The sequence below is a fragment of the Mesitornis unicolor genome, unplaced genomic scaffold (genome assembly GCF_000695765.1).
Source record: "Mesitornis unicolor isolate BGI_N332 unplaced genomic scaffold, ASM69576v1 scaffold8328, whole genome shotgun sequence".
NCBI classification, from domain to species: domain Eukaryota; kingdom Metazoa; phylum Chordata; class Aves; order Mesitornithiformes; family Mesitornithidae; genus Mesitornis; species Mesitornis unicolor.
This window is the reverse complement of record NW_010201112.1, coordinates 21,706-37,680: the sequence shown is the minus strand read 5'-3', so window position 1 is coordinate 37,680 and position 15,975 is coordinate 21,706. Positions and strand designations below refer to the sequence as shown.

Here is a 15,975-nt window from a genome sequence, read left to right as displayed (position 1 = left end):
TGATATGCCTTGAGATGGCACCAAGGATAATAAGATAATAAGAAGGCACTGTCGTTCTTGAACTGAGGGGCCCAGAACTGGACACAATATTCCAAATGCAGTCTCACCAGGGCAGAGTAGAGGGGAAAGAGAACCTCTCTCGACCTACTAACCACACCCCTTCTGATACACCCCAGGATGCTATTGGCCTTCTTGGCCGCAAGGGCACAGTGCTGGCTCATGGTCATCCTGCTGTCCACCAACACCCCCAGGTCCTTTTCTGCCTGGCAGCTTTCCAGCCACTTGTCCCCAAGCCTCTAGCGCTGCATGGGGTTATTGTGACTGAAGTGCAGGACCTGGTACTTGGCCTTGTTACAGGCCAAGTCTTCTGTTTTGATGAGACTGATAAAGCTTGTTGTATGGAAAGATAATTGAATATTAGGGAGTCTGTCCCCTAATTAATGAAAATTAGACAGGATCTGTCCACTAGTTTACAAAACCCCTGTGTGCTTTCCTGAGACTGTTGAGGTCTGCAAAGGTTACTCATTTAAGTCTTGCTTGTGCTGCGTAGACTGTTACACGGTGATGTGGTAAGGTGTACTTCTACCAACAAAACTCAGTTCCCATGGCTACAGTGAAGTCTGAGCAACCTGTGGTATGCGAGGTGTCCTTGCTGCCTGCCTAATTACAGGGTACTATCACAAGCACGAGCCATTGACTACAGCAAATTGCATTAGCTGTGGGTGTAGCTCACAAACTTGCAGTTTTCCAAAAGATGAGTAAGCTCTAAAGCACTGGCCTGGTGATGACCTAGGAACATCATGCAGGAGGGAGGGAGCTGCCAAATTCCTCTGCTCCATGCTGTGATGAGATGAAGCCTTATATTTCCAGGGCATCTGACTAAGGAAGCTGCAGGTCCTGGCCACAGTTCAACTTGACAACTGTAACTTCTCCCTGCACTCAAGTTCCCACTCTTATCCTCTATCCTGACAGGCACTAAGAGCCAGTAAGAGAGGCCAAGCTAGTAAGCTCTCCTGAATAGTAACATGATCCTAATGTACGTGAGTATTGACTTTTGGAGGAAACAGAGCATCAAAAGACAGGTGACCTTGCAGGCCTTCAGTGACATCTAACTAATTAAATTTTTTTGTGGATTGTATATGAAGTAAAACTCTTCTGCTGTCCAAAAGCTGCGTCAGAAAAGCTTCAAGGAGTTGTTTGCCTTCTCAGAAGGAATGTGCCAACTCCCTGGTTTCTCCTGGGGTCACAAAGTAAAATTGTCCAAATTGTTTACTTACTGAATTTCAAAAGACAAGCTACGCAGTGTGAAAACTAATATTTGTTGTGACTCAAATGATCTCAGACTATTCACTAGCCATGATGCATGTCAGTGTGTGTTATGATACAGCTAGAGGGCCTCATGCTTCCTTGCTTCTCCTGTGACTGAGCAGGTAGGAGGACAGGCAGGAGTTGCAGTCTCCACCCCTGCTTCCCCAGCAGGTCACCACATTTGTGCCAGCATGTTCAAGTGTCCACTGTTGCAGTGTCACTGAAATGGGGAATAAAAAACCAACTCTTAACACCAAGGTGGCATTAAGAAGCAGGCATCCTTTATTTGACATCGGATGCACGGCAGTTAAATCTGTCCATACACACACAACTAGTGCCACTTTTCTTGGCATATTTATACACAAGTTTCAGGATTACATAATCTAAATTACAGTGATTGGTAGTAATTTAAATATAATTCTAATACATTGAAGTATCTGCTGAATCAAACTATGCTTGCGTCCAAGGGGTCTTTTGGTGGTCCCTTATGGTTTTGAAGAGGCACTCTTACTGTCCTTTCCATGAACTCTTGAGTCTTTCACCCATATATGTTCCTTTCCTGGATTGTGACTTTATTTGTGGATTTCTCAGCTTCCTTACCTTGGTCTCAACTGGTGTTCTGCATGTTTATCTGTAGTCCTTCAGAAGGTACTAGGATGTATCAGCCACAGTTACAAAAATCATGTCCTTGAGTGCATTTTTGCTTGGGGCCCCTTATAACAACAGTGTGCCCTCTCTTTGCTGCATGGTCCTTTCAGAGCAACAGTGCTGCAGAGGCACAGTCAAGTCAAAATGAACAGTAGTAGTAATCTCTGCTTTTGCAGAATGATTTAGCCATTTGCTGCTCATTTCCACACTAATCCTGATCCTCACTTGAACTCTGCTCATAGTCTTGGCTTTCCTTGCTGTTGAGAGCATCTGCTGCACATAGGACAGCTCTGTGAACATCTGGGAAGGAGGAAAGTCTCTGAGCTGAATGCTTGGGCACCCCTACCCTAAGTGTCTTTTTCAAACTCTGGACATAAATACTTAATGTGGTTGGTGGATCTATGCACAGCAGAGCGAACTTAAATTGTACAGATATGTTAGAGTTGCTCACATACGTTGGGTGAAGCTATCCTCATTTTGGGGGAGTAAGAAATGCGATGACAGAGAATAGGTAGGTGCTGTGTTTTGCAGGACATGTCTAGTATGAGAGAGAAATCTACCCCTTGCCCCATGCAGTCACTGCTCAACACTGCCCCGCTGAGGCTTTCAAAGAAATGAGCCCAATTAAGTGATGAAATTTGCCGTTTTCCTAGCGCAAGGAGGAACAAAACATGGAAAGGGTGTATTCAAGGGACCAGCTTGCTCATGAGGCATTGCCAGACCATTTCTTGCTTTCCTGCTCCTTCCAACATCTGTCTGAAACCTGGAGGGAAGCAGATGAATATGTCTGACACACTTTGGAGCTGAGAGGCCAGGGTGGGATGTGCTATTTCTTAGTGTTTAGGAGAGGTCTACGAGTGGAAAGAAGGCAGCTGCTGGGAGTTCAGTCTTGGTGTGAGAAGCAGCTGTGGATGGGATTAAGAAAGCTAATTCAGAGAGGACACCCCTTTTCCCAATGTCAAGTGTGTTTATAGCCCAGAACATTGAGCATCTCAGCTGGGAGCTACTCTCATCCCTGTGTGGTGATGGCTGGACCTCTTGTCTCTGACTTCTAGCCTCTCATACTGACCCATTCTTGTACGTGAATGAGCACCACAACCTTCTAAAACATCAAAAAACCTGATGCCATCTGGTTCAGATAGCAGCAGCAGCCTATCTATTTAGGAACAGTAGCTGCCAGGACTGTGTTACCCTTCCACATACTCTTTGGTGTGCGGACTCTGGAGAATGTTGTGGCTCAGATTTCAAAAAGTATTCTGTTTTGCTTGGCCGGTAAATATTGTAATGATGAATGAAACTCCAGACTCTGGAAACTGAAACTAAATGGCTCAGACCCAGAAGATGCAATCAGAAGTGCTTTCTCTTGTTCCTATGTAGAAAGAGTTGGATTCATTGGAAGGGGGGGTGAGGGAGAGAAGAAAACAGGAAAAAAAAAATTACGAGTTCCTGATAAAAATAGGACATAGGTTTACAGAAAAAACAGGTGAACTGTACAGTGAGATAACAGGTGACATAAAAGGCATTTTCAATTACAACAGATTCTCATACATGCATACTTAAAAAGACATCACATATCTGCTGATATCTATAGGCTTCACCTAGGTTTTATTATTGTGGATGTCTTTGCCTTCAATACCTTTTGTATGTGTTTTAATTTCCTTTTGTTTCAGGGGTGCCTATGCCTTAAGTCAAAATAGTATAGATTGTCTCAGAATAGTTAGGCTAGTAATGGTGTATCATGGAGGGCACTTGGTATTATAAAACATTACAGGATAAAACTTGGTAAATACTCAGGTCCAGAAGGAAATCCCCTTATTTTCAGCTTAGCTGAGATTTTCAATTTATTTGAATTGTGAAGTTCAAACTTCAGTTAATTCAGCATCATTCCTTGTGTTGATGCTGGCTTTGGGTTGAGTTTTTCTGTTTTATCTCAGCTGTTGATTTAAAAAGAAGAAAAAGTGATTTGGTTAATTTTACATTAAAGCGCTTGGCATTGGCACCCACATGGGAATTGGTGTTTAGTTCGAATCACGGTTGTTTAACAATTTCATGTCTTACCTCTTTGGCTAAGCACTCGACTTGATACTCCAGCAATAAACTGTCGTGTATCCCCTGTCTTTGTATAAAATAGATTGGCAGAGCCAGGTTTAGGGTATTTCTCTTCTTGCCCTTACTTATTTGAGAGAGAGCTCTGCTGTTGATGTACATAGTGAGACACCATGTAGAGACATGGTTTAGTAGTGGACAGGTTATGGTTGGACTTGATGATCTTAAAAGCCTTTTCCAACCAAAGGATTCTGTAATTTATTGACACACTCTGTCTCCAAGAATAGAATACTGGGAACCACAAACTGTCAGGGTGCTCTGCTTGTTCCATACTGACACATTTGTGGAGAACAGGTGACCACAAAGTATATTTTCCTGGATCTGTTCTGATTTGAGAACTTGAGAAGTTAATGAAATCTTGCTGAAGTGAAGCCCTTCAGCATTACTTTTGCCTGAAGGGAGTCTGCCTTTTGATGGAAGCCCAGGAACAGGAGGCAGAGCTGAGTCTTCATTCTGGCTGTCATAGGTTGCTGACCTTCATTTGTTTGCATTAATAAAACTTGCTGTAGAAGATTTCATAGCAGAACTGAACTATTATGCTGCTGTGTGACATTTTGTACTCTTTGAAGAGGGCTACCATTAAAAACTCGTTAGCAAGAGACCAGATTCTGCGTGATTTCCCCATCAGATGCTCCATAATAACCTTTCTTCCCCCACCTGGCAGCCCTGTGTGCGCTGGGGAATCTCAAAGTCGAGTTATTTCTGCTTTGCAAGCAGTCACCATGCTATCTGTGGCATTACAGCTGACCTTTGCAGCTCTGCATGCCACCGCCTGGCTTGGGACCTGCAGTTGGACCTAGCACTGCTGTTGGCAAGTAACCTGGAGGGGAGTCCTGCTCAGAGATCCATTGCGATGTTGAGTTTGCAGGGCTGATAGGCACTAAAAAAACAACGACATGGTGTCATAAAAAGGAGTAGGTAAAACTTTCCCTCGTATACAGGATGTGGTTTATGATTTAAGAGGTGCCTGTTTCTTGGAGATGCCTTTGAGAATACTCAGACTGGAAAAGATTAAACTAGAAGGAAGATTTTTCTGCTTCAGTTGATTTGGTTCAGAAGGGATTAATTTAAAGGAATACCTGTTGTCCTTACAGAATAAAAATCTAAAACTGAAACTGGTTGACGAAAATCTCACTGTGGAGTTTGTACTTCTGTTTTGGTTTTCTTTGTTGCATTTTAAAAAAGTAATTTCTCGGCTAGAAACATACACTCCCTAGGCATTTACAGTGTGTAATTCTCAGCACAAGGATAAGACATGGCTTGACATACGAAGGAGAAACTTCCAAGCCTGGGATGCAAACATGAAGCAGATGCTCTAGACAAAGAACTAGGTGGTGTGTTGAAAGCATGACAAATGAGAAACGGTGCTGACAGGTGGGCTTAAAGCACTTTTGGAAGTCACCACCTCATCTTTAATATTTGAGCAGTTTTAATTTCAAACACACACCCGTTGACTCATTCATATCCTCTTGGCTCGTCTCTCTCTGTTTTGTTCTAGGAGTATATTAAAGGTTCACAAAGATAACACATTTTTGCATTATTGCTGTTTAAGGCTTTTTGGTGTCCCTGGATGACTTCTACATACTCGGCAGTGGCTTGGTGATGTTGCAGACTACCAACAGTGTGTTCAACCAAACCCTCATCAAGCAAGTGGTGCCTGAGTCCCTGTTAGCTTGGCAGAGGGTCCGCATTGCCAACATGATGGCTGATGGTGGCAAAGCTTGGGCAGAAACCTTCTCAAAGTGCAGCTCTGGTAAGTACCCTTTCATATGAATCTTAATAAAAAAGGATATGTTCCGGCTCCCTCTTGTACCCTTTTCCTTCCCTGGGCAGGACTGGTGACTCTTTGCTCTCATACCTAGGGACCTACAACAATCAGTACATGGTGCTGGACCTGAAGAAGGTCAAGCTGCAGAAGAGCCTCGATGATGGTGCGCTGTACATTGTTGAACAGATCCCGACCCTTGTGGAATATTCTGATCAAACAAATATCCTCCGGAAAGGTAATAGCTGCTGTAGTAGTTGTTGGCTTAGGAAAGCCATCTCTTTGTGTCAGCTCATGGAGAATCATGCTTTGTACCTGGGAAGGGTTTATTGAACACTAGTGCTGCGTTTCAGGTTAGAAAGCTTTGTGTGAGCATCCCTCTCTTGCCAGGTCTATTACGTTGTATTCATTTTTCCAGTATGCTGTGGCAGAAATGTGGTGAGCATGTGGTGTTTCTTAAAAGCAGGGGAGAGAAAAATAGGCTTTACCTTGTTTCTTTCTTTTTCTTCCTTTTTTTTTCTGGTATCATTCTGCCTTGTCTAAGAGACCCAAGAGGAAAAAGGTGAGGTTTATTTGAAGCGGTACTAAATAACTGTGAAGCTGTGGGCTACTGGAAATGTTCAGAGAGTGGGTCACCCTACAAGGAGATGAGCTTTTAAATATGAGAGAAGTTCTATGTTAGATTCAGATCCTGAGCTTTTCTGGATAAACATTTGCTGTTTAAAAGACTCCCTAGCAAGACTAGCAACAACTTGATGAAAAACAAACAAACAAAATCTAGGTGAAGCAAAAGACTCACTGTCAGGCTTCATTCATGAGTGTTCTCTAGACCATTTATGTCAGCATCCAAAAGCCTTAGCTCATTCCAGAAATTTAAGTGTGTGTCTGGTGCTTTGTGCTTCCTCCTCTTATCACATGCTGAGGAGGTGAGTTGATGAATTGCTCTTTGTCATCAAAATGACTGGAAATGCATCTGTGTTAGCAGCTGGGGTTGTTTCCCTTTGGAATTTTTCTTTGTGTCTGGCTCCTTGGAAAGTGCTGGCTTATTTTAGGCATTGCCACAATGCTTTTATGGGATGTTTCTTATTGATAATTTGGAAAAAAAACATGTCTTTCCATTATGCTTCTCTGGCTCCTTTATCCATTGGAGATATTGAAGTGGGCTGTTGCACCTTATCTTCCAGTGTTGCACCTTATCTTCCTGCTCCGTTCTCGAAGGTGGCAGCGTGGCTTTTCCCAGGTACCTAAATGTGCCCTGTGCGTACTGGATAACACAGCAGTCTCTGGGAGTTTAAACATGAGAAGGACAGCCCTCAGCACACAGGGCAGGCTAAGCACTGCAGAAGTGCTGCCTTGGAGACCTCAGCTTCTGTAAGCCAGCACTGCTCCTGCAGGCGGCAGATTTGGACTCCTCTGTGCCATGCAGGATACCAGACAAGTCCTATCGAGGCCCCTGCCCTGTTCCCTGGTGCTTGGAGCAGCCCAGGTGAAGGAAGTTTGCTTTTCTTAAAGCCTTTGTAGAGTAGCTGTGACCCTGGCACGCTCCATAATTGCCTTGTAGCTGGTATACAAAGCAGGCCAGTGCTATCCTGGGGTGCACTTTTGACGCTCTTGTTTAATCAGAGTGAGTTTGCACCAGCATTGGCTTTTTAAGTCTCTTTCAAGCATAAATGTAGAAACATCAGAGCATGAGAATTGAGTTCTTGGGTGAACAAAGGCAGGTGTTGCTGTAGCTGCTGTATCTAAGCCTTATATCTGAGGAAAAAGGAAGCCTTTTCTTATCTTTTCTTTTTGAAACCCACACATTTTTTTAATGGCTTTTGTCAGTTTGTTTTGTAGGCTGGTGCAGGTCAGTTCTAAAAACCACCTATCTCTTATGTTGCCCTTTTCAGGCAAAGATGTCGAGGTGCTTTCTGTACGTTGGCAAAGAAAACTCTGAAATCCTTTAGAGGAGCTGGGGGAGGGCAATACAGTCTGCTGCTGTTCACCCCTATTAGCTCTCTGGTATGTGTGTATGTCTGTCCCTGACATCTCGGCAACAGTTAGGTCCCATCAGACCAGAGAATTTAGTGTAAAACTACATCGTTTAGGCAAGCTCAACACCCACAAATCCATGGGCCACAGTGGGATGCATTCACAAGTGCTGAGGGAGCTGGCAGATATTATTGCTCAGCCACCTTCCATCATCTTTGAAAGGTCACATAGAACAGGAGAGGTGCCTGAGGACTGGAGGAAAGCCAGCTTCACCCCAGTCTTCAAAAAGGACAGGAAGGAAGACTCAGGAAACTACACACCAGTCAGCCTCACCACCATCCTTGCAAAGGTGATGGAACAGCTCATTGTGGATGTTATCACTAAGCATGTGGAGGAAAAGAAGGTTATCAGGAGTGGTCAACATGGGTTTGCCAAGGGGAAATCATGCTTGACCAATCTCATAGCCTTCTGTAATGGTATAACTGTCTGGGTAGATGTGGGGACAGCAGTGGATGTTGTCTACCTTGACTTTAGTGAGGCTTTTGATACTGTCTCCCACAACATCCTCATAGGTAAGCTTAGGAAGTGTGGGTTAGATGAGTGGACAGCGAAGTGGACTGAAAACTGGCTGAAGGGCAGAGCTCACAGGGTTGTGATCAGTGACACAGAGTCCAGTTGGAGGCCTGGTTGTGGCTAGCAGTGTTCTGCAGGGGCAAGTACTGGGGCCAATCTTATCAATGCCTATAAATATCTAAAGGGTGGGTGTCAAGAGGATGGGGCCAGACTCTTTACAGTAGTGCCCTGTGACAAGACAAGGGGCAATGGGTACAAACTGGAGCATAGGAAGCTCAAGCTGAACATGAGGAAAAACTTCTTTACTGTGAGGGTGACAGAGCGCTGGACGAGGCTGCCCAGAGAGGTTGTGGGGTCTCCTTCTCTGGAGATACTCAAAACTCACCTGGACGGGATCCTGCGGAGCTGGCTATAGGTGAGCCTGCTTCAGCAGAGGGTTGGACTGGATGATCTCCAGAGTGTTTACCTCGGGCTGCTGCAGGTCTGATCTCAGCTGTTTTGCAGGGTGAGTCCTCAGGGTGGAAGTCTGGAGGTGGGTTCCTTGGGTCCCATCTCCAGTGGTGGTGTACTGGGAGTCAGCCCTGGTCACGCCAGTGACTGCTCCCTTATTTTCTTGTGTTCAGGCCAGTTTGACGTGTTATTCCTTGATGTGCTGTTAAGGCACTGCAGTTTATTTTCCTTATTTTGATACCAGCTTTTCAGAGTGATTAACAGATTGGGTTTTGTCTCTGCAGGTTACTGGCCTTCATACAATATCCCTTTCCATGAAAAGATTTACAATCTCAGTGGGTATGCAGCGTACGTTGAGAAGTATGGCATGGATTTCTCTTACGAACTTGCTCCAAGAGCAAAAATCTTCCGCCGAGACCAGAGCAAAGTGACCAACTTGGAAAGCATGAAGTACATCATGAGATACAACAGTAAGACACAAGTTTATGTACTGTGGGGCTGATCTCAGTAAACCAGTGTTATTTTTATTACTTGGATTATAGTGGGAAGCTGCAGCCTTGCATACAGATCAGAGTTTATATTACCCTAGGCGTGGAGTATGCAGAAAGATAACACAGGCTTAGTGAGGTGGGGAACCAGGCTAAAGTTGCTCTAACAGAAACAAGACTGGATTCCTTCGAGAACAAGGGCCTTTGGCCTTGCTGTTTGACCTTTGCAAAGAGCTTCTGATGCTCCAAGAGACTGTGGACTGCTGTTACTTAATACATCTACAACCTGTCAATTTTGCAAGCCTTAAATCCTAAGCAACAGTTAGGTCAGATCAGACCAGGGAATTTAGTGTAACACTCCAGGCCGCCTTGCCTTGTTCAGGCAAATGATCTTTTGTGGGCAGTGCTCTGCTCTGCTTTTCCCTGGCAGGGTTTTCCTTAACTGGATTAAAACCAGCTTAATGAACTCCTGGCTAAGCTCATCTCTAAGCACAGATAGCTTTAGATGCTGTATTTTTATTCCCAATTATAGGGAGCACAGTGATTACTGGCTTTGGGGTTTGGGAGGCCTCTCCCAGGGTGGGGTATGGCTACTGTTTGGGCTGTGAGTTGCAGTGTGCTCATACAGGTTGAGGCTCATCCACCTCTCCTCCTAGCTTGCAGCTGCTACCATGGGTGTTTGAAGGCTTTGTTCCTTGCCACTTATTTTAGTCCAGAACAGGAAAACAAAGGCTCTCACTGTTGCACTTCTCCCTTCTCTTCCCCCCATTCCCTTTCTCTTCTGCTTTTCTTTCCTGACAAAGTTTCTGCAAGCTTTTGTTATGGGGAGCTGCTGATGTTTGTGGCTGGAGGTTGGCAGTGGTGCCCCTGGGATGCAGAAACAGCTTCTGGACTTGGATTAGGAGCTTGTCTGCTTCATGTCCTGTCTCGAGCACTGACTTCTGGCTGGTACCTGGGGAGGAGCACGAGAGCAGTGCGACAGCCCTGTGTTTCTGCCAGGGCACTCACCCAGCTTGTAGTGGCTTGGGCATTTTGCATCAGCTTTTTGTGAGGAAATTAACTTGTTTTCTTCCTTCCTTCCTTTCTTCCCCACTACGTTTCTCCCCAGACTACCAGCGTGATCCTTATGCCGAACACAATCCTTGCAACACCATTTGCTGCCGGGAAGACCTGAATCCTTCTTTTCCAGTGCCTGCAGGCTGCTATGACTCCAAGGTAAATTACCTCTGTTTTGGTATCTGCCAGATGTTTGCTGCAGCCTGTCTGTGCTCCTCTCAGACCCGTAGTGTGTTTCCCTGCACTAGGGCAGGCAAGGCCAGGCCTGTCTGTTCCCTTTCTTCGTGCTGTCAGGGTTTGCCCAAGAGCTGACTACTTGAACTTACTGTGAACTTACCTCATTAGCATACTAAAATACCCATCTTTAGGTGAGGAAGACCCCTGCCTCATGGAAACCCACTGTCCTCTGAGCATGTGTGATAAAAACCAAGAGTACTGCTACTTTAAATGGAAGTGAAGAATTAGTTAGGTTCATATAGGTGAATGATGCCGGTATTCATAGACATAAGGAAATTTTGCAATTTTTGGTGTATAAAGAGCTCCTGTATCTCAGGGTACGTGTGGTAGCTTCATGGAGTTACCACCCAGAACCCATCTCTGCGCAGAAATACAATAGAACAAATGTCTATATCGGCTCAGTGGGTTTTTTGACTCATTGCACACCAGGTAACAATACCCTGATTTTTGGGACAACACTGAGATGGTAATTCTGTGCAGAGTCCTACCTCCTGTCCCTGACACCAGTCCCGGCACAGTGGCAGAGGATACAGGGGGAGGGATGCAGAAGAATCATGTCCATGGGCACTTGTGGTGTTTAGAGGTTAAACCCCAAAGCCTCACAGCAGGTGAAGCCCAAGGGAAGGCTGTAAGCTGAGTCTTCACATCACCTGGAGAAGGTGACAGTTGTACAGCCACAGCCTCCTGTCTGTGGGGACTGTGTGGGTGCCTCTCCAGCGCCCACAGGAATGTGTTTCTGGTCTCACTTTAGCTTTACCTTTCCGAAAGCCTGGCTCTCTGGTAAGTCACACTGCTCCAGGGCTTCACCTCTCTGCAAAACTGCTTGGAGCAAAGTTTGGTAAAGATAATTTAGCTTTCTGGGGGGGATGTAGGAAAAACCTTAGGCCCACTGTCCTGGAGAAAGCAGCAGTTTTTCTAGGCAGCTTGTGTGGTATTTTCACTGTGAAGGGGTGACACTGAGTCAGCAGCTGCCCAGCCCTGGTGTGCAGGGAAGTCATAGAGTGTTTTATCCTGAGAGATCCGGCCTGCTGCTTTTCTGGATTATGAGTTTGGCTGCTAGGATGGGCCCTGTGGGGGCCGTTTTGGCATTGCCGGTGCTGTGTGACCAGTCACTGTGCACGAGCCCAGGCCAGCTGCCTGCTGTAGTGGCCGGTAGGAGCTCCCAGAGCTGCTCATGGTGAGGGGAATTCAGAAAATTGCGGTGTAGAGGTGTCTGGTGGGAAAGCAGGTCAATGCCCACTGGCTGTGGTGCCTTTGCCAGCACAGTCAAGCAAGGGAGATGGGCTGGGGGAGGAGGACGGGGACCTAAGAGAAGTATTGAGAGAAATAGCCCAGAGCAGAGGCAAAACCTGCCAGTAAAAAACACTAAAGGTGATTTCAGTGTTTGAGTTTGGGAAGATGGAGCAGTCTGGGGTCCTCTTGGGAGATAAGGAAGGAACAGGGCAGAGTCTGGGCAGCAATATTAACTCTGTGCTGCCTTTGTCATTTCCTGCACTACCCTGACAGTGCCTCAGGGACAACCCAAGTGCCTAACACCCAGCAGAGCTTGGGTCAGACCCCTCAGCTGCCTGCTGCAGCTCCAGCTCTCTCCTGGAGACTGCAAACCCAGGGCTGCTTGTCCCAAGGGCAGAGGTGCTGCCTTTCACCCTGTACAGGGCAAGGGCTGGAGGGCAGCGTGGGCTTGTGCTTTGCTCCTGCCCTTCAGTGCTGGCTGTTCTGTGGCTGAAGATGCAACTGGCTGCTGGATCAGCGTGCATTTCCCCTTGCTTCTTCTTTACCTTACTGTCACCAGCTCTCCTGGAGCTGTTCCCGTGGGATGAGCATGTGTCAAACACCACACAACCCTTTTGTCCTGTCCTTCGTTACAGGTGTCTGATTTCCGCCTGGCTTCAGCGTTCACAGCCACTGCAATCAATGGCCCCCCAGTGCAGGGCGGTCTCCCCGTCTTCACCTGGACACGGTTTAACCACACACGACATCAGGGCCTGCCAGAATTGTACAACTTTCATTTTGTCACCATGAGGCCAATCCTGTAAAACCAGCATCAATATTCCGAAATGGATTTTTTTTTAATGGAAATTTTCATTCCTGTATGTAATAAATCGACCTGGATGTCCACATCCCTGTGCCTTGCCTGCTTTCCCCCATCTGCTAGGATGTACTGACATTGGTTGCCTTGGTGTACTGACATTGGTTGCATTGGCAGCCCAATGCGTGTTCCAAGCCAGGTGGCTGTTCTGGGGCCATGATGACCTTATCTCAGCACTGGCTTGATGTCTGCCCTTTGTCTGAGTAGCACCTGAGAGCTGTGCTGCAACTTGCTGCTTATCCAGGAATGGCACTTGTGGAGAGAATTCAGGCTGTTTTCTCCATGGCAGATCAGCCTGATGGGTGGCTTCTGGGTGGCATTTGCAAGATTTCCTTTGTTTCAATGGTCAGGCTGCAGAAGGTAATGCAGGGATGTCCTTGATGCTTTTGGAAACTGTGTCTGAGCAATGGCTCTCCTGCTGATTGACCCATGCAGTAGCTCTGGGACCTCTTTGTCTGCTCCCTCATCGGTGGAGGTGGAAGGTGACAGTGGGATGGCTGCGAGGCTGGGCTCTGTGTGTGTTACTCTGTTACCTGTGTTTTCACTGAGCAGTTGAGTCATGGAGCTGTTTTGTGCTCATGTTATACATGCAATTAAGTAAAGCAATGTAAATAGCTCTTTTCTCATGGCCTTGATGGTCCAAACTGAAGAGCACTGCTCTGTGTTATGAAGGTAAAGAATAAGCAGCGTGAGGTTTTGATCAAGCCCCTGGAGTTTGGCCTGTGTGTGATGGGAAAGGGAGTGAGTTACTGTGGCATGGGTTAGGTTCTACCCTAAATAATCTGGCTGTCACAGCAGGGCTGATTTCTTCCAAGGGAAAAGAGATAGACCAGAAGTTACACCAAAGCTTTTGCTGAAGATGAAAAATCCATGCAGGGACTGAAGCAATTTGTTTGCTGGAGCAGGAGGAGGTAAGTGGAGAGGCTGGAGAGCAACTGTGCCATGTGCAGGCGTGGGCTATGGGGGCAGGAGAGCACTGTGTGAAATGATCCTAGGCCCCCTCCCTGCCCTGCTCCAGCTGTGCTGGTTGCAGCTCCAGCCTTGCAAGGCAGTGCCCTTGATGTTTTTTGGCCAAGCACCAAATATGAACTAAGCACTTTTTGTGTAGCCCTTGGGTGTTTGCTGCTGATCACTGCCTTGAGGGACACATTTTGAGCTCCTCTTCTGGAGGCTGGCAGCTACGGAGCCACTGCCACAGCTTGAATTAAATTGGCCAGGCTGTAAAAGGCACTGAGGAGCACACTTAGAAACGGGAATGGAGCTGAGACATGAAGGGCAGTATGGAGATCTGAGCTGACAGCACCAGAACCAAAAATCAGCTGCTTGGTGAGATGGGAAGCACGGAGCGGCTGAGGGATGGCTGTTTGCTACCTGACGCAGCAGGGTGTATTTACTGCCTTCTCACCCAGTCTTCTATAAACATACTCATGGACAACTATTGCTTAAAAGTTGGTTTGCAGGAACCAGGAAATTGTGAATTGATGACCCTGTTGGCCAGTTGTTTTGCCGTGCCATTTGTAGATATGCACGGCCAGGGGAGGCTCTGCCTTTCTCCCACCTGGAGCCTCCTACCCTGTGGCAGGAGCCGCTTTGCACTCAAAGAAGCTGAGTGAAGTTTTTTTTGCCTTTGCTGGTTGTGCTGTTGAAGGTCACTGCCTTTTTAGAAGTGGGCAGGGTAGAGTTAGTTAATGGTTGGCCTTGATGATCTTCAAGGTCTTTTCCAACCACAATTTTGTGATTGCTTATTGTCCTGTCCCATGTGCTTCCTTTGTCAGGGACCGGCACCGGTTGATCTGCCAACCATGACCACAGCAGCTGGGTCCAGCTCCTACCCCTGCACAGCAACATGAGGGACCAGAGGAGAGTTGGGCTGCATGGACCTACAGGCAAGGGGCAAGAGAACAGGCAGCTTCTTAGGCAGCAGCAGAAAGTTAAAAGGTCTTTTCCAGCATTTTATTCCCCTCCACAGATCTCACTGGGGGGGAAAAAGAAAAAAAAAAGGGAAGCTGTGCTTTAAGCAGAGGATTTATGACTTTTTCACACCTTGCTTCTACATTTTTCCAAGTCCTGTGGCTTCTGCCTTTGAAATGTCAAATTTTCAAGCTTGGCTGGAAAGCGACTTGGTGGGGAGATGAAACTGGGAGGTGGTTGTGATAACTCACTTGCAATAATAGAAAGAAACCTGCTGTTCAGGCACTGGAGACTGCCCACAGAGGCAATGAATCCTCCCAGCATGACTCCCCCACAGTTACATATAATTGAAGATTTCACTTCCTTTACCATCCCCATTTTGTTTGAAATCCAGTTACAACCCCTCCCTGTGTGGGACATAGGCACTGCTGGTGCTACCTTGCATGGGCTCAGCTCTCAAAGAGGGCCAGATCTGTCACCAGTGCTGCCCCTGCAGCAGGAGACTCCCATGCAGGGTCCGTCCAGTGCCTGTGGAGGCAAAACCGCACAGGAGTGAACTTTTCTTTGCTGGGGTGCTGCAGCTGTGCTGCTGGGGCAGGTGCCTGCTTAGCCTGTTCTCGTTGTGGCTTTATTCCAGCACAAACTGCTGTCAGAACAGTGCTTGAGCACAGTGGTTACATTGTATTTTCAATGATAAAAACCAGTGGTCTAAACTTTGTGCACTATGTTTACTTTAAACAGGCAGCTTGAGAAACTATATGGCCTTTCAAGTGTGATGATTGTGTTCAGGCATCACTTCACAAGAGTCCATCTTTTGGTCAGTGACTTCAGGCAAGTCCCAGTGAGTGCCAGAAGACTGATCATTACCATCACAAATTAATTATGGGCTCAGTATTAATTCAGGGTCAGTATGCCAGTAACTCCGACTCTTAAGTATTTAGAGTATTCTACAATTGAGCAGCGGAATTGAGTTCAAAATGTAGCTTTTACCATTGTGCCTCCGTGTAAGGCAGGTGATGGGTTCTCAACTTCAAGCAGTTCATGATGCTGTACCTGGCTTCTACCCTTGAAAGCAAGGGGGTAGACACTTTTCTGGTCCCTGCACTGAAACAGCCTTTTTGTTACCCTTGATTTCATTATCTTTGACTGATGCAGTTCTGTGCACAAGAGCTTTCCTCCTGGCTTGGGCAGCACGGCCAGTGGGACACACTGAGACCGCTGCTGCAGCCTCAAGGCTCCAATGCTTAAGGGTGCTCCAAAAAACCCACAGGCAGCTCCTGTACCTTGTCCAAAGCCTCTTGCTAAAAGAGCGAGCCTTGTTCCAGAGACCAAACCCAGCCCTCTTGGAGAGAGAGGAGAGCAGCACCAGC

The 15,975-nt window shown here is 46.5% G+C and overlaps 1 protein-coding gene across 1 annotated transcript; it reads left to right on the top strand.

The window, feature by feature from the left end:
- Positions 1 to 5,614: 5,614 nt before the first annotated feature.
- LOC104544956 (phospholipase-B 81-like) lies at positions 5,615 to 12,729 on the top strand (the record flags this gene model as incomplete). Its single annotated transcript, XM_010189967.1, has 5 exons — positions 5,615 to 5,815; positions 5,925 to 6,065; positions 9,109 to 9,294; positions 10,421 to 10,527; positions 12,474 to 12,729. Coding segments are annotated over 5 exons (803 nt in total), but the record flags the coding sequence as incomplete, so codon positions are not given.
- Between the last annotated feature and the right edge of the window lie 3,246 nt (positions 12,730 to 15,975).